Source organism: Phalacrocorax carbo, chromosome 5 (genome assembly GCF_963921805.1).
Source record: "Phalacrocorax carbo chromosome 5, bPhaCar2.1, whole genome shotgun sequence".
In the NCBI taxonomy this organism is placed as follows: domain Eukaryota; kingdom Metazoa; phylum Chordata; class Aves; order Suliformes; family Phalacrocoracidae; genus Phalacrocorax; species Phalacrocorax carbo.
In genome coordinates, this window is record NC_087517.1 from 53147127 (window position 1) to 53170089 (window position 22963).

The 22963-nt window shown below is 42.0% G+C and overlaps 1 protein-coding gene across 8 annotated transcripts in view; it reads left to right on the forward strand.

Annotated features, from left to right (window-relative positions):
* Nucleotides 1-22963, forward strand: part of BRSK2 (BR serine/threonine kinase 2) — a 333778-nt gene that overhangs the window by 251429 nt on the left and 59386 nt on the right. For all 8 annotated transcript variants that reach the window (XM_064452485.1, XM_064452492.1, XM_064452484.1 and 5 more), the window contains 4 exons: nt 8527-8560; nt 9446-9514; nt 12428-12574; nt 21678-21709. In XM_064452485.1, the coding sequence (XP_064308555.1) occupies nt 8527-8560; nt 9446-9514; nt 12428-12574; nt 21678-21709 (282 nt within the window). The remainder of the gene's footprint in view (nt 1-8526; nt 8561-9445; nt 9515-12427; nt 12575-21677; nt 21710-22963) is intronic.

A 22963-nucleotide genomic window follows, 5' to 3' on the forward strand; every position in this document is an offset into this window, starting at 1 on the left:
CAGATGCTATCAGTAGATTTCCACCTCCTCCCGTACAGACTTTCTCTTCCTGGCCTTTGGTAGTGTGAATCTGATGACTCCAGCCCAGCCCTGTCCTCAGCTGGTTACAGTCCGTGTTTTTTCAGTCAGTGCTCTGAGCCAAGGCAATTCAGGGTAGACGTAGAGCCATCATGGTTCCCTGTACATCCCAGCCACTGCTTCTCAGTCCTGAGCTGTACAGCTCAGCTTTCCAAGACATGAATAATGGACAGCAAAATTATTTGAAGTTCATGATGTAATCAAATACTTGTTGATGAGTACGCTGAGACCCACCCATTCCTTTCTGTCCGTGTCAAGTAAAAATTTGACTCCTAACAGCACAGATGAAAAGCAAGGAGCTATGAGTCTGCACATCTGTTGCTCGCAGCTGCTTTCAAGTCTTTCCTCTAGATTAAGAAATCAAGTCCTTCTTGCATTTACCACAAAGTCTCTATACTCTTTAGATAAAATTTTCCCCCTTCCTTCCATGAAAAAAACAAAAGGAAGTACGAAAACCAACACAGACTCACATTGCCCTGTAGGATTTTTCAAACTCCTCAGGAGCTTCTCAGCAGGGTTCCTGTTCTTGTTAGCACTGGGCTCTGTCATCCAGGTCTAGAGTCTCAAAGGGAGGCTTTCTTTCCATAAGCTGTGGTGGAATTCAAACCTCCATGCTTGAAGCAGAGCCAGCCCCCACATTGCGGCCTTAAAATGCTCTAATAAAGAAATCAATAGAATGGAAGAAATGTGCCTGTAATAAACAGAACACAGCAGCAACGCTATGATCTCCTGCCTTGCAGATGTGTTTTAAGTGTGGTGCCAGTCACTAGGCCTCCATGTGAGCTATTACACCACTTCATTAATTCTCCTGGCATGCAGCCCAGCATGGCTGATGTTGGTGTCTTGTGATCTCTCTGGTTTGGGGGTGAAGGAAGGAAGGAAGGAAGGAAGGAAGGAAGGAAGGAAGGAAGGAAGGAAGGAAGGAAGGAAGGAAGGAAGGAAGGAAGGAAGGAAGGAAGGAAGGAAAGGGGGGGGGGAGGAGAGGGAGGGAGGAATATATAACAACATGCAACACTGTTCACAAAGAAAGGCAATTCAGTTATGGCTCCCTTTCCCTCTGAGCACATACAGTAACAAACCTCAGAGCTTTTCAAGACAACAGTTTTACCTGCTGTTGTAGTTGGTACTTCTCAGCCAGCATGAAAAGGAACAAAACAGAGTGAATCATGGCTGAGATACTGAGCTTTAATGAGATGCTCCTCTGTGCACCCAGAAGTTAATTTCCAGAATGGTTTTATCTGTGCTGTGAACACTGATAACAGGATGAAACTGTAACATTTCTGTTGACAGTCACGCAAGAAGTCTCCAGGTATTTCTGTCCATCAGAATAGGAGGATCAGATGGGGTTGAGACGTGTGATGCAGCTAACTTTGTCAGTACAGCAGAGTGGTTAGAGTGCAGTCAAAAATTCTTTGCTGTCACAAGTAAACTGCTAAGTTTAGTCCAAAGTTTGGGTAGGCTTTAGGTTACCACAGAGCCTTGACTGGCCTCATGAGTATGCTGTATTGCATACCTCAGAGTCAGTGTTTTCTGGGAGCTACTCCTTAGATCTGCAGTTTTCTGTAGCACCGATGGCTACCTAGAGAAAACAATAAAAGGAGAGGGAGGTAAGGATGGCCTTGCTGTTTCATTGGCATAATTTGTCACTGACAGGCTGCACATTGGGCCTTGATTGTAAAGAATCCCCTTTCCTGGAAATGTATATTGAGCAAATCTTGCATATATATACACAGCACAGAGGAATAAGCCATAGTTTTAAACAAGTGTCTTTTGACCCTTGAGGGCAAGTGGAGCTGTGTGTAGGGTCTGCAGGAATAAACCTGCTTGCTGCACAGAAATTGCACAGCAAGGCAGTCTCATGGAGAGATGATTCCTGAAATGCCAAAGTAACACAGTGAGTGTCTGTTCCTCTAGGAGCAGGGGAAGTCTGTGAGCAAACAGCAGACAAGGAAGGAAGCGGAAGGTGTGGTAGGATGCTGCTTCTATTATTTTAGATCTCTTTGGATCTTCTTCCTCTTTACCCATCCAGGCAATAGCATACAGAGACTCTCCCCTGCCTCTCTTCACAGGGATTCTTCCCAGCATGCTGCCTCACAGTGTTTCAGAATCTATCCTGAATTGTCACTAGGCAAGAAGAGTGAGTGCCTTATGGTTAAACAACAGGCCTGAGACCCAGGTGATCTGAGCTTGATTTCTGTCTCTGCTGAAGGCATTCAGAGTGGTCTTGGACAAGATGCATGGCCTTTCTCTGCTTCAGTTCTCCATCTTAGCAAGTCATTGCAGCGCCCAAGTTGCTCTGAACATAAATTGCAGCCATTTCTATAAGAGTCTTGGAAAAGTAGGAAGGGTTGGAGCATTCCCTGGATGTTGTTCCCTTTTCTTGAACTAAGAGGGCTTATGCCTAGAATGAAGGATTGGAAGAGGATACTGTTGAGTTACAGTTCTTGGGAGCTTGTAAAGACCCTTCCTAATTCCCCATCTCTCCTTATAGAAACCTGGCAAAGTAAATTTTTGCCACCTCTTCGCTTCTCTCTGTTTCACTCATCACAGCTTTGAAACACTGAGTCCTACTGGATGGAGATTGCTGCAAACTGCCATGTGACTGAGAACCCACAGCAGTGCTAGTGTTTGTGCTGCCTGCTTGCAAATCTCTCTATCCCAATGAAGAGCTAGGACAGAACTGATGTGTAAATGTAGCTCGCTCCAGCACCAGACCTGATCTCTGCAGAGGCAGTCAGTGTGGAGGCTGACACCCACTGCTGACAGCCCCACAATTAACTGACTGTATGCAACAGTTCCCCCATATTGGTGTCTCCATAGGGAACCCCTGGCTTGATCCAGAAAGCTGCGTGCATGTGGGGAGAGCAATGCTGATTATGATTTTACTGAGAGTGAGAAGAAAGCCTTGCACCTGTCAGTGGCATAATGGAAGAATACAGCAACTTCCAACCCCAGCACAGTCAAATCCTCTGCTCTCACTTCTCCCTAGCAATTCCTAGCAACGGTTTGTAGACCCATAGGTTGCCTGGATCTATCAGAAAAAAAACCCCCACAAATTCTCATTAGGACTGATTACTGGCTCTTTTTTTTTTACCTCAGGGTATTTATAACAACCAATGCACTGTCTGTTAGAAATGCTAGTGGAGATCATCTAGCTCCTGATTCCCTTACATCTGTATTTGGTGTTTCACCCCACCTGTGACGAGCAGATAATTCAGAAGAGTGATATTCACTTGCCACTCACCACCTTGTCCAAGCACCATTTCTGATTTATGGTGCTGCACATATTCTTTCCCCTTTATAATGTGTGCGTGTTGCCTAAAACAGATGCAAGTGTCCTACATCCAATTATTGTTAGGGTTGCAAATTTAGGCTCTTAACATTGGAAATGCCAGAATTAGTACTTTTTACCCCATCTCATCAAGAGCTTTCATTACCAGCACTCCATTCCCATCTTCTTCCCTGATTTGCACTCTAGTCTTGTTGACTTCTCCCAGTCATTTCTGCTCCATAATTGGCCCATAATCCCAGATCCTTTTCTCTGTTCCACTAGGTTCCAGCTCTAGTTTCCCCTAACTTGTCATCCCAGTCAGTTGCTGTCAGTCCTAGATCTGTTCCCTGTTGGTTTTGCACTCACTTTGTTTTAAAGTTTGGCGATGAGTGAAACAGAGATAAGGGAAGAGTTGGCAAAAATTGATAACAGTCCTTTACTTGGAGAGCAGAGTGCCTACTAACTGCAGCTGCTGCTCCACATGCTTATAAATACTGTAAATCAAACTTCAGATATGATGCACTCTGATTTTGAAAAACTGGGGAACCTGCAACTTGTAATTACCTGTGAACATCTCAGTTTAAGACCGTGTTCATTTTCTTTCACAGAGGGTTCTGTGGCAGTGACAGAGAGTTTGATTCTTCAGTATATCAGTCAGTTCCCTCTATCACAGACTTGTCCTTCATGACACTAGACTTCCCTCACATTGCTACAGACTTTCCAACTTCAGCCACAAGTAAAACAGAGGTGTTGGGGACAGCAACACATCCACCGCCCTACCTTGACTTACCTGCAGTATAACCTCTTCAAGCTTTATTTTAGCAATTCTTAGCTTTTGAATACTTCACTTTGCGATCTTTATGCCCTTTTAATACAGGGGTCTGTTTCATTTTTTACATTAAGACCTCTTAAAGGTTCCAAGTCTTAATAATTTAAACAGATATATTAATTAATGAGCTGATTTGCAGATTTGCCAGAAATGGAATTGTGCTCAAGAAGTAAACAGCTGTAAGATGGCTGAGGGCTAGATGCTGAGTTTTCTCATATAAAGCTAAATGACTTAGTTGAAGCTTTAATGGTAAAATAGCACTCAGCCTTAACTACAGCTACTACCTTAATTATAGCCTTACCTACAGCTACTGCCTTCACTGGAGCCTTAACTATGCACTTCTACTGGAACCGCTCCTTCAGTCTCTCCCTGTCTTTTCTGTGTGATCTGTGGCTGTCACTTTCTCGACCTAGGCTACTCTAACGTATGTCCTTCTGCTGAAGAATTCCTTTTATCTGTTTTGCTACTCCTCTGGCATTCCGCTTCCTCTCAGCCCTTTGCTACCCACCATGGGGGGGGAAAGCTCATGCAGCCTTTTGCAGTAGTGGGTAGCTTCTGTCTCTGAAAGCCAGCTTGGAGACAGTGATTAACAGGGGGGGAAGAAGGGACTCTAGCATCTGAGCAACAGCAAAAACAGCTAGACATGGGAGGACTTCAGCGCACCTGTACAACCTCCTGTATCAAGGTAACTTCACGCATAAGAAAAACAGAGGGAAGGAGTCTTCTTGTTCCTCCCTCTCTGCAGAAACTCTGCCTCCAGCTATGAGGCCTAAGGAATGGCAGTCAAAGAAGTTTTCCTTCTTCCCCAAATAGTATCATTTTAAGGCATGGGACCAAAGGACCCAGGCAGGTACACTCATCTTTGATGGGACCTGGGAACCCATCAGGCAGTGTAACACATGATTTGTCACACTGTAGAGTAGGATCACACAGCTTTCCCTGTGTTTCTTGATCAACCAGCTGCTTCTCTGGAAAAGCAGTTACTGTATATTCCCAGATAAACCATACATGAGCAGTCAGTTTGTGTGTGCACAGTGCAGGTCTCTCTTACCTACATACCAAGACCTGTAGGTTACAGGCACATCACATCTGCCCTGAAGATATTGCCCTGGTTGTCTCAGGTCTGCTGTAGCTGCACTGTATCTTGATGTGCACAGATCGAGAACTACTTTTCTGCTTCTTGATCTTGCTGAGCGATATACTTATTTGTTATCAAGGGCAGATTGTGGCTTTTGCTGCACAGACACGTAGCTGAGTGATGAGGAGATGGCCTAGGAGAAGAGGCAGCGAGTGTTACTCATGACAAACATATATTGAATAATTAGTGGTAAGAGCCAAAGAAATATTCATGCCTCTGTAGAAAGATAAGTAGATTTTTGATTAAATTTGAGTTTGCTCTTTAAAGTAGTTGAAGTTACTCTGTGATTGGCAGCATGGAAATGAGTTTTGTATGGATTCTGGCTGGCTGGAGGATCCCTTTTAGAGCTGTTAGCCAAGATAGTGCTGCATATATCTAGATAGTGTGTGCTGGCACAAATTCAGAATGTCTGTGCCAGAAACCTGTGCTCTCTGGGCAGTTGCAGTGCAGCTGTTGAATGACTGCATCAATCCAACTTGTGCAAAGGATTTATTATAGCATTTTCTCCACCCATTCTCCTAGATTTTAGCAAAATTTCAGTGGTGCCTTGTAAGACACCTAGCAGATTCCACTGCACTCCAGCTGACATGAGGAAGGTAATGCTAGTGGGACACATAAATAGGCACATACCTATCTTGGGTTTTTCACAACACTTACATTCTTCTTTTCAAGGATGTTAGCACAGGAAGCTGTCAATGCTCAGCATCCACAATTAAATGTTCTGAAATCTTTGTTGGAGTAATCTTTTACAAATAGAAACTCAGAAGCAGTCTGCAAGTTGAGATACTGACTCTTCCAGTGCACCCCAAATGGCATGGCCACCCAAAAAGTATTGTGCTGAAGGATGCTGTTGAACTGTACAGGATATGGTGCAGGATTTGAGAGGATTTGAGAAACCTAATACAACTCAGTTATATAGAATATGTTAGAACTGGTCTTTCTATTCTGAGGTGACTAAACTGTGTGAGTGTCCATGATCTGATGTAATTCCTATACTCTTTTTGCTACCATGTTTTTTCCCAAATTACAATTGCATTACTACCTTCCCTACAGCTCCCATACTGCCCTCTTTCACTGTTCTGCCTAAGCAGTCTAGCACTGGTGACAGTTGGCTGTGCATGCCCAGTTTTGGGTTGCAGTCCCCATTCTGGTGCGGCTTATTAATTCCGATTTGTGTGTACCTGTAGGATGGTCTGTACACTATACACCGTTTTTGTGATATGAAAAAAAGACACCACCACTAGTGAAGCATTCTGACAAGAATAATCTAACTTGTCTCCTAAAAGCTTGTAAATCATGCATTAGTCCAGTGACATGACTGTTTAGTGGTTAAGGCTTTGAGGTGTTAGCAGGTATTGGATTGCTGAAAAGAACCAAATTCACAGGGAACAGTATACATTGGAGGGTTGGGAACATGTACATAACATTAAGCAATTCAGTGTCTCATTCTGGCCTCACTTTCTCTCCAGCAGTGGCCAGCAATATGCTGCAAGTCCCCGAAATCAGCCCCCACTTAGTCAAGAAGCAACAATTCTATTAACATTACTGACTGCTTTAGCTTTATTTCATTATTGTTGCCATCACACCTTTGTTACTATAGAAGCTTTTTGCCCTAAAAGGTTAAAGTCTTGTACAAAACCCAGTGAATTCAGTCATACAAACTTTTGTCATGTATGAAAGCTGTGGTGGCATTGCTTGTTTTAGTCAGAAGAGTAGGCTCATGGTGAGGTTCTGGTCACCTTTCTCAAACTGTGGCCAGCTGCAGCTTTTAAAAGCATTAAGTAACCATGTCCATATGGCTTCCAGTGACAGAGCTGCCAAGAGAGCCCAGGTAGTCTGTCTTACCCACTAGGCACGAGTCCATTCTTTTTGGTCTCCCAAGAGCCAACTCTGGCCAGGAAGGCTCTGGTTTCCATTATCTGTTTTGACTCTCGAATTGAGGTTTTTAAAATCCAGTCTAAGTTAAGACACTTGGGTTCACTACTGAGGTCTGTCTAGACCTGGTTAGAATACCTGTGATAACCTCTTACGTGGGGGGTGGGGGGTGAAGGGTATTAAATATTGTACTAAACTTCTGAATTCCACTTTTCCTAAAATTTATGAGGAATCAACTGCATTCCTCTCTCCTTGCTTAAGCTTTGCTGTCAGGGTAGCTGTAGTCCAAATGTAACCTGAGTTTATTATCATGGTCTGCCAAAAGCTGTGATACCAAATCAGGGCATTCCATGCCCATGGGATGATATTTTGCCATAAGATAAGTGTAGTGTGTATGGAAATTCAATTAATGGACTGTCTCACTGGGCATTAATGTAGCATCCTAGCACAAAGCTAACCTCACTGTGCTCATTACTTTCTGAGACAGGTATTGCCCAGCCATGATTGCATTTGTCACAAGAAACAAATGCACAAATGAAGACAGGCTCAGGGACTGCTGGGAGGTGTCAGTGTAAACAATAGCATGATTTGCACACTGGTCTCAGACAGTTTGCATCTCTTTTACTTGTCAAGTTACTTTAATGAAGGCTATAAAATAAATAGCTGTGGCTATAATCTTTAGGAATTAAAATTATTACCTGGCAAGTTGAAGTAATTAACTATTCTCAGCCAGGAATCAAACCAGAAATATATGGGTAGAGGGATACAAAAAGAATATGTTAACTCACTAGGTAATAGTATTACTGTCCATCCTTTTTAGTTTTTTAAAAGGAAAACAAATTGCATGTTGAAATCATGTATTGGCAGCTTTATGACCAGTGGAGTAATTGAGAGCAATCTTAGCAGAAGAGATAGATGCAAGACATGGTTTAGGGATGTGTGTGTTTGGTCTGAAAATACTCTTCTGTCGTTTTTCTTGTAAAAGGCTATCCAGCATGGACCTTCTGTCTAGTTAGATACAAGGCCAAGTTAAACGGTGGGCTTAGAGGGCTGGAATTCTCTATAATCACAGAATATGCCTGGTCGTCTCTTCCTTGCTTACTTTTAAGAAATTCGTAGTAGGGCCATAGAATTTCAAGTTATGCTGGTTCTTGACCATTTTCTGAGTTTTCTAAGAAATGTGTTCTCACTGAGGTAAGGACAGAAGTGCTGGTGTTGCACACTTGCATTCTGTATAAGTGAGCCAATCATGATTCTGCTAAACAAAATGGAAATGCACATAATCCATAAATATCAGGCTCTTACATGCTCATTTGACTGTATTTTGTATTTCAGATCACCACATTATGCTTGCCCTGAAGTCATCCGGGTAAGTTGGTTAGCATTAGTGTGTATATTTTTTAAAACGTTACTCAGTGCAAGTACGCTGATCGACCCTCTGTACAGGAAATCTGTCCAAGGCAGACAGCATTGGAAAGGACACAAGAAACATAACTACAGTTTTGTTTGTTTGGCTCAGCCCTGAATCAAGCCACATCGACCATATGAGGGAAATGATCTTGTGTTATTCTCACAGTACCCTTCATGCCATGTGATCAGGCAGAAATACAGTAGCCTCATTTAACTTGATCTTTCCACCCAGGGGATGCAGTTCCCTACGCTTTCCTGTCTCTGATGTAGCTGTCGTTTCAGGAGAACTGGGGTTGGCTGTCAGTGATGTTGGTTTCTGTTAAACTATGCGAACTACCCTTTCCCTCTGCTCTCCCTTTGTCCTCTGAAAATAAGGATCCAAGATTTCAATGGCCAAGAATTCCCCTCTTTTAAAGCATATCTTCAGTGTAATGCCAAGCAGGAAGTAACTGTCCAGACAATACTATGAGTCTGCAAATAATGTGACTAGTGACAAGCTCCCTGAAGAACCAGGGAAGAGAAAAACACCGTCTTGACGTTCTTAATGCACCTGTGAGACTGTTTAGGTGCCAGGTCTAGTCATTTGTGAGTTGTCGACAATTTCTGCCCTGCTCCCCACTTCTAAGCCTGTTCTCGCAAATCCCAGATAAGACTGTAAACTGATATTCATAAAAATTCAATTAATGGGCTGTGTCATGGCTTCCTAGTTGGGAAGGCCACCTTGGGAAGCAGGTGGCTGAATAGAAATGTGGGGTTTCCCATTCTCCCCTCTCTTGTTCTTCAAGGATAATTAATTCATTTACTAGTGAACAGTCTTTTGAACCTCTGTGTCATTGCTGCGCAGGGAGAAAAATATGATGGAAGGAAAGCAGACGTCTGGAGCTGTGGAGTCATTTTATTTGCATTGCTAGTGGTGAGTCATCTTCCTTGCGCTATCCTTTAAAAAGAAAAGAAAAACACGAAAATGCTGCTGTATTTAATGGTGATTCTGTTGACATCATGTACAGATGGGTTATTTTAGTTCCCTTATTTTTGGATCTCTCAGTTGCATCCTTTCCTCTTATTTCTACACCAGTCCCAAAGGAAAAGCATGAGGAATATTTTACTGCTGCTTTGAAATGCTGCTGCCCTGCACAGGAGAGCATAGACAAGTGTCAAAAACTTGTCTCCAGAAATGCTTTTTGCTGTGTTGTGATATTGCAGTGCATTTTTTGACTGGAAAGGATGTGCAGGGTTACAACTCCAGGATACAGAAAGCATCAAAGTCCTTCATGGGATCAAAATATGACTGGGTTTGGGAAGCATTTGTTTCTTCTGCTTATATATACATGTTTCAATAGGTATATGCATACATTAACTGCAGTGTTTTATCAAGAGATTTGAGTGCAACAATTTTGTTTCATGCAAGTATTGAGCTACATTCTAATTTGGTACACTTGGGAATATAAAACTGAGCCAGTAGTACAAAGTTTAAATTAGTTTCCATCTGGCTCAGTAGTACTTTCTTTAGTATTCAAAATGTGGTATCTTGCAACTTATCCTTCTTTCGATCAAAGTTTCAATTCTCTGTGGAATTTATTCTGATTTGCGGTGGTAATGTAGCACTCCTAAACATACAACAATTGGATGTCCAGCTGAAGGCAGGTAGGCTTGGTATTTGCTATCAATTTCCATAGTATAATGTAGGAAAATACAGTTTGTGTTCATGTATGCATATACCATGTGCAGACTGAATACTGTATATGAGAGTAGATTTTGTGTGTGATAAATTTTTGATATTTATAATAGTTCAGATGATCACCTACAATTATAAAAATAACAAGCCCGAAGTCAAATTTTATGTTCTTGTACATTTATTAGTAAACCTAATTACTTCACTTAAATGTTTTATTTTCACTAAAGCACTTGTACAATGTACAATTAGAGTTAGATTCTGCACATTATTCATGTTTAAAATACTTGAAAATTTTAAAGGATTTGTATTTATAAACTATGCTGATAATTTTTAAAATGAAAATATCTTGAAATAATCTCAGTATGATGCTTTAATTCACCTTAACCATTCTTACTCTTTTTTTTCTGTTTAGTCATTACAATTCACTGATTTTTTGACTTTTTAGATTTTTTTTCTTGATGTTGCAAGGGAAGAATTGTAACTTTCTCGCTAGGTAGTACCTGGTCATCTATTGTTCCTGGGCAGCTATTTTCATAGCTGATAAAATAGAACTGTGTAATGAGCTCTTAATATAACTTCTTGATTTTGTAGGAATAGAAGAGAGAATGTGTCATGATGGTTAGGATTTGTAGGAGTGAGCTTTTCATTTTCAGGGGGATTCTCTGTCAAGATCTGATGTCTCTCTGTCCCTGCATCTTCATTTGTTCCTACATATATACATGAGCCTGCAAAATGATTGAAATAAGTGTATTATTGACGGAGAGTGAAGAGATCTCCAGTTAATTGTGTCAGGACAAACCCTACAAAAAGTCTCAAGCTGTAATAGCAGGTGGTAGTAATAAAAGAGCTGTAGTTGTTACCTTCAGGAAATGCCACAAAGCAGCCTTGCTGACTTCATCATGGTTTAAATTGCGTTAGCCAAAGTACTGAACTATCAGAATTGATTTTCCTTTAAGTCTGGAACAGTTAGGAAAAAAGTAGGTAACTCAGGAGATTGGTTACAGAAGACAGGGAGGCTCTCTCTTCAAGGCTGCTTGAATGAACAAACAACAGTAAGTAGTGCCCAGTAGCAGTTGCCATCAGGTGGGCTTTCTGAGGCTTCTGTAAATGGAGCTGTTGGTCTCTGTAAACCATAAACACGGGATTGCTTATACAGATGCACTACTCACTGTAGTAAGAGCAGTGCCAGAACTGACAACTTAAAGCTTCATTATCACAGCAGCTGACAACTTGCAGCTTCCCACAAACCATCCTGGAAAACAAGGAAGCTCGACACCTACTAGAATTAGGCAGCGCAGGAAGGAAGTGAGAATATCTAGGAAGGTGCAGACTTGTAGTAAAAGGGTACAGCTTCAGTTGGTAGAGTTATTCTAAAGATTTCAACTTCTTTTTTTCTTTTTTGTACTTGCAGCAAGGATAGGTCTTTTGCTGCTTTTTGTGGCAAGCTGATGATCTATTCAAAATGTAATTTCAGCTAAAAAAACCTCAAGCCATTCATGTAAGTGAGCTACAGTAGGGAAGCAATAGAAACTGATGACCTGACCACAGCATGGGAACTGGATGGAGTATATTAAACAGGTAGAATGTCTGCTGCTTCCAAAGGCTAATGTTGGTTAGAGTTTCTTTCAGCTGTGTCATTTGACTGCTCCATCAGAATGCGGATGTTCTTTACTAAAAGTCTCTCAAATGCTGTTCACCTCCTTTTCAATGTCTGCAATAAATGTGTCTCAGGAAGATTAAAAATAAGGAGACGATAAACATTGCTGCTGTGAAAGTATGCCCAGGAGGAATACCAGCAGATCAAAAGCTTGAGCTGAATTTAAGTGAATCCATGCATGCACCTTTGGTGAATTTGCCTGGAAAGGCAATTTCATATTTTGTATTATGTTTTATACTGGTAGTCATTTTCTAATTAAAGGTCTAATAATAAAACTGTGTCCTCAGTTTTGTTTCTTATGTTGGAGAACATACAGCAGCACTAAGAAATTATTTTCCATGGATAAAAAGTTTTTTTCACTTATGATAATTCGTTATGAGCTGGCTTCCTCTTTTCCATTCTCTCACTGTGTTTATCCTGGCTTTTCTCCCTTTGCCTGCTCCAATTCCCTTTCACTTGTCTCTTCCATCCACAACTCTGTCACATCCCTGCAGGGTGCCCTGCCTTTTGACGACGACAACTTGCGGCAACTGTTGGAGAAGGTGAAACGTGGAGTGTTCCACATGCCACATTTTATCCCCCCTGACTGTCAGAACCTTTTGCGGGGGATGATTGAAGTGGACGCCTCGAAACGTCTCACGGTAAGAAGGCATTTGCTGTGAGTCATGTGAGCAAGGCTTCATTTGTCACCTTGTTGCAGTTACGGTTGAGTAACTAAGGTAACTTGTTGATTTACTGCCACTCCTGTGTGTTTCCTCCTAAGCAAAGAATGAGGGGAGTCTTTGGGAAGAAGTTAGTTACCTTCTCTTTTGAATCATGAGGGGGGATTACCTTTGTGTCTCTTCTCCAGCCTCATAATTCTCCTTCATATGTAACAGTGGGCATTTAGAAGAAATCCCTCATAATGCCATTACAGTGCCACTGACCACCATTAGCATATTTTGGAGTCCACCTGAGTTGTCTGGCTCTCCTGGCTGGTCCAGCAGTTTGTCAGGGACATGATATAACTGTTTGAAGGCCAAAACTGTTAGGATTGTTATTTGAAGCTTTGCTATTAAACAGAGTATGCTTTTCTTACATTTCTGACAAAACTGGTGGCTTCTCACTTCATGCCACACAGCCTGCATTGTATCCTATCCTGCACATGCTCTGCATTATCCTCTAGCAGCCATCAGAGCAAGTGTCTTCTAGTCTGTTCTTTCATTTTGTGCCCTGTGGTCCTGAGCAAGATTAGGCCCACAGTGTTTAGCTCCTGGCATTCAGCACTAAGTCTTTGCATCTAGGATATATCCCATCACTACAACAGAGATGCTGCAAGGGTGAGCACTGTGTAGTGATTATCTCCATTAACACTGTGTTAATGTTTTGGGGAATTAAAAAAAATCATTTTGGAAGGCAAGATTGCCCGCTTGTCAGTGGAGGCTTCTGCCTTTATGGGTACATTGCCCTTGTAAATCCTATTGTCAGGCTCTGGTGATGATTTTATACAGATTTACTAAGCTCACAGATTCTGAGTGGGAGTATGTATAAAGAAATGTAAATTTAAAACTCCTCCTGGTTCTTCAGTCTGCTAAAATATTTATAAATAAACTCTCAGATCAGTACTTGGCCTCTCTGCTGAGACTGCTAACAACAGCATCAGTCTGCACCAGCTGTGATGGTGCTTTCGGGATGCAGACACCTGTCTGCTAATAAGTGAACTGAAACTCCCTTCACAACTCTCTTTACAGTATTACCTGACAGCTGCAGCTGAGTTTTTCTTTCATTCATTGCAAAACCAGGTCATGCTCTTTTTGGTGATGTAGGTGAAAAGTTCTTCATGCTATTATTAGTTTCCCTACTTCTGCAAACCCAGTAGCTATCCAATTTGCAGTACCTAAGTAGCACTGATTGGAAAAAAAAATAACAAAAGTGTTAGGCACTTTAAAAGACCTTCTTAAACAGATTTTTAAAGAAAATATTTTTTTTCAAGTATTGTCATGGAAAGAATACTGCAGAGGTTAGGGCTGTACCCTGAGATATGAGGCAACCATTATTCATGACCCAGAAAGTCACCAAGTCCCTCTCTAGCTTAGTTTTGTTTCCATAATGTAAACATAACAGCTTTTCTGTTGTTTTGTTTGGTTGGTTTTTTCTCTCAAAGATCTTAGTGTGAATGGTTTGAGTATGATAGGGAGCAGATCGTCAGGCATTAGATCTTCTTCAGATTGTTCTGACTGAGTTTTGCCATATAGCATCGTCCCTAAATGTTTGAATTGTGCAATACAGCAGAGAATATACACACATAGGAGAGAAAATGGTTAAGGTAAATCAAGGTCCCATAGTGACATCCCCCACCCCTTGCCCTTTTCTTGATCAAAATGAAGCTCTTATTTCCTTAGGGAGGAAAAAAACCACCTGATCAGATAGTTATTGACAAGCACTATCCAGTGAATTGTGAATAAGAATTTGAGATAGAACGTATTCAAGAGCTGAGAGCTGTGAGGAAAAAAGGATCGTTTTTTATTATTAGCTACAAACTTATTTTCATTATTTTAGGGACTCCTGGTTTGCTGTCCCTGCTGCTGTCACACTTCCCTTCCTATGCTGTTAGTGTGTTCGTTGCTGAGATTGCCAAGCAAAAGGGAGCTCTTTGTTTACCACACAGGAGACGGGAATATATAGTTCATTTTGAGGAGAGATCTGAATTCTATTTTAGCTGTGTCCTGTGAAAACTGGTATAAATATGGGTTTATTTGGAAGCCTTTATTCCTAGAAAATATCTCACTGGAATCAATTTGATATTTATACAAAGATCTGAGTGAAGTTGTGGCTTGGGTGCAATAGGTACAGATGTAGCTGTTACCATTACTGATCATTTGCTCAATATCTGGTGAATTCAGCAGAAAAATATAGTGATATGTAAGGTCACTAGAATTTTTTTGTTTCATTTTTTCCTTCCCCTCTCTGCTTTGTTCCTTTTTTTGATTTGTATCTCTCTTCCTTTTCATCCAACTACATTTCCCTCCCTGCAGTAATTGCCATTTCACAGCACACCCACACCTTCCCCAGTCCATCTGTTCAAATGATCAACAAAACCAGAACTATCATTCATGCTTAACTGTCATCATTCGGCTTCAGTGTTAGAGCTTGAGGGGATTAATGGAGAGGAGGGTACTCAGAATTATTGTTGCTGGCCCTTTTCTGCCTTAAGAAATAGGTAATACCTTTCTTTGTATATAATTCATGTATAGAAAGAAGACTTTATTATGTCTTAGTGGAATATTGTTCTCGCTCACCATATGTTACGTAGATTCGGGTATTATTAGTGGGACATCCTTGACCGTTCTTCTTTACTGGGCCTGTTTTACAGAATATGCTTTAAAATAAATGAATCCATGTTTTTCTTTCAGTAGACTGGAGAAGTTGACCCTAGCTGCTGGTCATGGTATTTCTGACCACCCATGTTCAGGAAAGATTCAATCAAACAAAGAATTAGTAATAAGCTGGTCAACATTTGAGAGAGCCTGTCTGAATAGCACAGCCTAAAATAGCTCCACTTAATCTACACAGATGATGTCTAAGAAAGGTTGTGGTGGTTGTCTGCACATTCATTAGAATATTCAGGGAGAGAAGGATTATTTAAACTAGAGGAAGATACTGGCACAAAATGGAATGTATGTCAAATGGCCTTACGTGAAAGTAGGCTAGAAATTGGAACCGTTTTAGCTGTATTAGTGGGGTTCTGGGACAGCTTTCTAGTAGGAGCAGTGTCAGGAGGGAAAATCAAACTAGTTTAAGTCTGAGAAGGTTTATGGAAGAGAATGAATGCTCTCAGTGCCTGTATTACTGCAGGATGACGTTTCTTTTAGTTATGTGCTCTTTGGAAAGTAGATTTTTTTTTCTTGGAGGGTTCTAATGATTCAGCACCTCTACAGTGGAGACTTACAGCTCCTGTAGTAGAATCCATTTGCATTCTCAGTTGATATTTTCTTTTACAGAAACACAAAAGCAAAGGGGGGAAGAGTAGGGAGTTTTTTAGCCACTTTCCTTTTAAAGTTCTGTGACAATTATAGAAATTTTGTCTGCAGAGCTAGGTGGATCAGAGCAGATATTGCAGAATAAGCTATTCTGATGAAGTTGTTACCATCCCCTAGTTGACATTTTATTCCAGAGTAGAATGACTTGTCTTCCATGTTGGGTGTCCACATAGTCTGAAATACCTGATGACAAAAGATGGGCCAGGGAGAATCTCCCTCCTTTGCTGGATGCAGAGGGTAACCTTGTCACAAAAGATGAGGAGAAGGCTGAGGTACTTAATGCTTTCTTTGTCTCAGACTTTAATAGTCAGACTGGTCATCCTCAGGGTTGTCAGGCCCCTGTGCTGGGACATGGAGATAGCATGCAGAATGAAGTCCCAGTTGTTGAAGAGGTGGCAGTCACTGACCTGCTCCTTCACCTGGATGTTCACAAGTCCATGGGGCCAGATGGGATCCACCCAAGGATACTGAGGGAGCTCGCCAAGCCACTCTCCATCATTTATCAGCAGTCCTGGTCAACCAGAGAGGTCCCAGATGACTGGAAAATGTGACGCCCCTCTACAAGAAGGGTCAGAAGGAGGATCCGGGGAACTACAGGCCTGTCAGCCTGACCTTGGTGCCGGGAAAGGTCATGGAGCAGATCATCTTGAATGCCGTTCTGTGGCATGTGCAGGACACCCAGGGGATCGGGCTCAGCCAGCATGGGTTTATGAAAGGGAGGTCCTGCCTCACTAACCTGGTCTCCTTCTATGATAAGGTGACCTGCTTAGTGGATGAGGGGAAGGCTGTGGACGTTGTCTACCTGGACTTTAGTAAGGCCTTTGACACTGTCTCCCACAGCATTCTCCTGGAGAAGCTGGCTGCTCACGGCTTGGACAAGTGCACTCTGCGCTGGGTTAAAAACTGGCTGGACGGCCAAGCCCAGAGAGTGGTGGTGGATGGAGTCAAATCCCGTTGGCGGCCAGTCATGAGCTGGGTTCCCCAGGGCTCAGTGTTGGGGCCGGTCCTGTTCAATATCTTCACTGATGATGTGGATGAGGGGATTGAGGTCACCCTCAGTAAGTTTGCAGATGACACGAAGTTGGGCAGGAGTGTTGATCTGACTGAGGGTAGGAAGGCTCTACAGAGGGACCTGGACAGGCTGGATCAATGGGCTGGAGCCAACAGTGTGAGATTCAACAAGGCTAAGTGCCTGGTCCTGCACTTGGGTCACAACCACCCCATGCAATGCTACAGGCTTGGGGAGGAGTGGCTGGAGAGCTGCCTGGAGGAAAAGGATCTGGGGGTGTTGGTTGACAGCTGGCTGAACATGAGCCAGCGGTGTGCCCAGGTGGCCAAGAATGCCAACAGCATCCTGGCTTGTATCAGGAATAGTGTGGCCAGCAGGAGCAGGGAAGTGATCGCGCCCCTGTACTCGGCACTGGTGAGGCCGCAACTCAAGTACTGTGTTCAGTTTTGGGCCCCTCACTACAAGAAGGACATCAAGATGCTGGAGCGTGTCCAAAGAAGGGCAACAAAGTTGGTGAAGGGTCTAGAGAACAAGTCTTATGAGGAGCGGCTGAAGGAGCTGGGGTTGTTTAGTCTGGAGAAGAGGAGGCTGAGGGGAGACCCTATCGCTCTCTACAACTACCTGAAAGGAGGTTGTAGCGAGGCGGGGGTCGGTCTCTTCTCCCTAGTAACAAGCGATAGGACGAGAGGAAATGGCCTCAAGCTGCACCAGGGGAAGTTTAGGTTGGATATTAGGAAAAACTTCTTCACCGAAAGGGTTGTCAAACATTGGAACAGGCTGCCCAGGGAGGTGGTGGAGTCTCCATCCCTGGAGGTATTTAAAAGAAGGGTAGACGTGGTGCTTGGGGATATGGTTTAGTGGTGGACTTGGCAGTGATAGCTTGGCGTTTGGACTTGATGATCTTAAGGGTCTTTTCCAACCTTAACGATTCTATGATTCTATGATTCTTTAGATACCACAGCATCTAAAGCATGTTAAAAATAAATGAGCAAGGGAAAACACATCCTGATTCCTTATTCATTTTTCTAGAAGGTCTTATGGTAAGGTGCCTGTGACATCATTTAAATTATCTCCCTTCACCACCTGTAGGATGGGAGTAGTTGCTAGTTGTCGTATTTAGGCTGTAAGCTTTTGGCTGCCAAGGCCCTATTCATCCACCATGCATGTACCACAGTGATACTTTGCCCTTGTCTAGGTCCCTGGAGGCTGCTATAGTATGGCTGCTAATACTGACACAGATAATGGTTTTACCAGTGCTGTTTGCACTGCCAGCTTGAATCCTTTGGTCAGGAAAAGCCTCTGTCTTGACATTATGCTGTAGGTTTAAAGCTCAGACTAGAGGATCTTCTAAATGAAGAAGACTCGTCTGTGGTGTGGGTCAACTTAGTTCACAGATATGTTCGAGACTTTTCCCCTTCTGGTCAGGAAAGTTTGAAATTTGACAAGTTCGAGCCTGGAAGCCCTCATTCATATCCACAGACTTAGAGAAAGTTTTTCTTCAGTTCAGAACTTTTTAGCTTGGCAACCGCTCTGCTGAGATCAGTGCCGAGGATGTAGACAGCACTGTCTTGTTTTCCATCTGCCTGTCTGTCTCCATCTGTTGTTCCCTGCCTTAGAATTCAGGCATAAGATCCTTGGGGGAGGAGACCTCTTTTTCTGGTGAGCTTGTACAGCTCTGTATCACAGTGGGTCTCTCATCTGTGAGTGGGGCTCCTGGATGCTACCTCAGTATACAAGTATTGGATGTTTTATGTAAAACCATGGTAAAGGAATTCCCCCTCTCCTTCCATTACAGCCTTTTAGCTTGCAGAAGTCATTCCTCTGACTGTGCATGTGCAATGAATCTGCATGTTTTGTTGTTTCAGAGATGGCACCATGAGACAATTGCCTGCAGTGGCTAGGAGATTCTAGGGAGGAGCATTTTTACAACTTCCATAAAATGGCATTAAATTTGGCAAACTCGTGCAAACAGCAAGAACCACCCTCTGGGAAGGGTTGTTAAATGCCTTTGTCACTTAAATGCATTTAAACATTGTGTTTAAATGAAGGCAGAAGGAATGAGATTAGTTCCCACTGTGTATCTCCCTCCCCTGCATTGCACAGCAAAAAGCATACAGGCTTCTCCTTGTCAAAACCAATCGCCCTCTCATAACCCTCCTGTCACTTCAGTGCAGATGAAAAGCAACAAAGCATTAATTAATTACCTTTAAAAAAGCAGTGAAGATGTTGGCAGCATCAAGCACACTTGTAATAATGTTTCAATGCAATTATATTTGAATCAGAATATAAATTGGTTTTGTACAATGCTTTTCATATCTGGGATATCCCAGCGTACTTCACAGCAATGGTTTTGATGTGGCTTGAATAGCAGATGTGTAGGTAAACAGTAGCCATGAGAGCTGTCATACACCTTTGAATGGATATCAAGGTACTACAGGGCTTCTCTTTCAGAAAAATATTATGGGTTCATTAGCTTAAAGAAGGTTGATCAGCAGGGATGGGCAGAAGGGATTTCTGTTTGACATCTTCTCTGAAGGAGCCCAGAGGTTCTGTAACTAAGACATGTACTGGTGACCCTCCTTTCTTCCCCCTCTCTGTCTCAGAAAATGAAGTGCTGTTGTCTACTTTGCCATGGCATTTCTGCATATCACAGGCACAAAAGAACAATGTGACCCATGGAGGCAGAAAATGCAGCAGGAGAAGCAAGCATGAAAGAGGCTTGGACATTGCTTAGCTGTATCATCTGCATCTTGTCTGAAATCATTAATGTCTGTAACCCTCCATGTGGTGTATATGAAATAATGAGTAGATATTCATCTCCTGGGGGGTTTTACTGAGCAAAGGAGGTACAGTATACTTCTTAGCAGATCCTCACAGTACTATGGACCTGATAAATAACCATGCTAAAATCCTGTCCCATGGAAACCGTACAAAATAGGCCCTTCTTATGTTCTGTGTTTGTACCTCAGCTTGCAAAGAACCAGGAGGAAGAGGGGAGGCTGTTAGGGGAACACCCATTATGTGTATCTTATCTTCTCAAATTAAGTTGTTCAGGGGAGATGGCAGTGTGTCAGGAATACACTACCTTTCTTGTACTAGTGCATGGATGAAAGGACTACCTAATGCAAGGGGAATTGTGATGAAGGGGAATTACTGTGGCAGAGCTGAGGCCACAGTTGGAAGCTGTGCAAGTCTTCCCGGGCCTCTAGATGTGTGTGCTGGGGGGCATTGGTGCTCCCAGCACCTGGGCTGGTTAGAAGATAGCTAGATATGCAAGCACCAATTGCACCTCTGATTGCAGTGTTCGATACAGTCTTGATTTTAAAGGAGGCTATTTGTCTCTCATACTGATCTCTCCAGCCTCCCGTCGTGCTTTCCTAGGCTGCGTTCCCTTGTTTCTTTGTTTTCAGGAAAAGCCGTCTCACTTAGAAAATTATCTCATATAGAGCCAACCTCAGATATTCCTGGTTTCCCAGGAACAGAGCTGTTGTTCCATAGCACAGAGGTCTCTGATTCCTTGCTGTCTGTGGGAAACACCTGCTTTCTATCTCTGAGATATTGTTGTTTGTCTGTTCCTCTTTTTTTTCTTTTTTTTTTTTTTCCTCTGATTCTCATTATTCTGGAAATGAAGTGGAAAGTAATAAGAGCAGGACAGCTGTCTTGGTTCTTCCTGACCAGCTTAATGGGTGTGTGATTTCATCTTATAGCTGGTAGTGCTTGAATTTCCTTGCAGCTCTCCCCTGCCTCTCACCTGTGTGTTGCATAAACACAAGCCTGTGTACAGTGAGTGTGCATATTGTTCTGCACGTACGAAGGTGCTTCATAATGAGGAATATGAGAAATATTGTCAACATAATGGAATAATCCCTAGGCATCTATGAAAGTTCTTTTCTACTGTGCTGATGCTTCAAAACCAACAGATTAGGAAGGTTGTATTGTAAGTATGTCATATGAACAGTTTCTTCCCTCTACTTTTAAGAGTTTCTCTTGGAAAAAGGGTGTTACTTTCTTTCCCCCATGCTTGTGGAAAACATGGTCATCGTGTAACATTCGCTGGAATCTACCAGGTGGACAAGGCCACTGTTCAGCTTTGATGGGTCCTTCATTGCATAGTAAAATGCTCATATGTGAAACAAGAAAGAGGGAAGTAAAAGAAATTTGCAGTCTGGTGTTCAGGTGCTGGAACAATAAATAGTATTATTTTGACACAGAACCTTATTCTACTTGGTCTTTAGATTTTAATGATAAATGTGAAGCCAATCAAGAATGGGTCCTAGCATAAGCTCATTTCACACCTGCACAATTTATTTTCTCTCTTCACACTATCTGTGTGTTCTATTTCCTTCTCTCTCTCTTTTTTCCCAGAAAAAAAAAAAAAAGAAATCAACTTTAGGTGTAAAGAATGAGCTATTATGCACATATAGAAAGGAGCAGTTTGTTAGCTTCAGTTGGGTTATAGAGGGGAAGGGCTTAGGAAGGGCAAACCTTAAATTGCCAAAATACTTGCCTGTGAAGGCTTGTGCTTATGCATTGTCCTGGGAACGGTGGAGTGGGTGAGGACAAGCAAGATCTTTATGCAGCAAAAAGCTCATGTTGTTTGCACAGATCCAGCTCTAGAATGTTGGATTTCCTTGAATAAGCCCTGAATAAGGATGTCTTGTGGAGTTACCTTTTCTGTTTTACAGGATTAATTATTTTATTTCTTTTATTTTACAGCTAGAACATATTCAGAAACACATATGGTATATGTAAGTAACATTTTTAATTCACTTTTGCATGCATTTGTTATTGGTTCTGTTACAGGAGCTGAGATTCTAGTGATCTCAGAAGAGAGGGACTGAAGTTGGAAAGCAGCTTTCACACAGGTGAAGAAAGAGGCAGAGGACAGAAAGGCATCTAATGCCGGGGTTTTTTTAACCCTTTGCTAGTCATATAATTTCATAAATATATAGAAATATATATATCAAGCCAGGAACTTTTTATACAGTGGCTACTGTTGTTTGAAATGAGATGTTCAGTCCAGCAACTTGCTGTGTTAAAAAGATACCTGCAAGTGATCAGCAAAAAAACCCCAACTAACAGCCATGTTTAGTTTGCTATCCAAGTGCTACAAACAATCCCTTGTAATACCTTCTTGACAAGAAAGCTTTCATTTGTTCCTTCTGGGCACCTTGGCTTTTCTCTGAAGTAGAAACAAAAATGATGATATCGGTAAGTAAGCACCTGTGAACAGGAGCTTTTCTGTCTCATAATCCCTACTCCTCCTTCGCAGCAAGCTGAGGCTGCTTCTGACTTTGTAACCTGTTGATGTGAGAGTAGTCCTGTGACTTGATTAAAAGCAGCACTCTTGACAGTGTAACAGGATGTCTGTAAGAAAAGTATGTGCCTGTCTAGTGGTTTGGGTGTAAGGAAGATTGATGGCTTTTGAAAGTGACCTTACACTTTGTGTAGCCTTAATAGTATTTCAAGAAACCTAAGTAAATAACTTTTTTTAAAATACCAATGATAACCTAATCAAACTACAGAGAATACTTCACATACTAAACAAGGAAATGATGCTTTGATATATGCTTCTGGGGTCAGCATACCTTCAGGTTCGTTCCCCAGGTGGGAGATAAGGAAAGTCCTGCCTTCATAATCCTATCATTGCTCTTGGGAAATAGTTGATATGAACTGATATTTAAACCTGTCACCAGTAAAAAAAAAAAAACCAAACCTTTGTTTTGATTTGTTTTGTTTCCTCTAATTTTGTCTTATGGGCAATGTTCACTTCTGGATTTATCTGACTTCGGTAGGACCTGAGGGCATTCAACAGTTTGTTGAATAACATGCTTTTTTTCTTAGTTCACCTGAAATGGTGGCAGTGCTCTGCCCATGGCTTTTTCATACTCTCTACAGTTACCAGTTGACACAGCACCTTTTTAAACCAAAGAAGGACTGGAGTATTGTTTGCTGCAGTGATTTTTTTTTTTAACTTTCATGGATAAATGTAGGAGAAATGG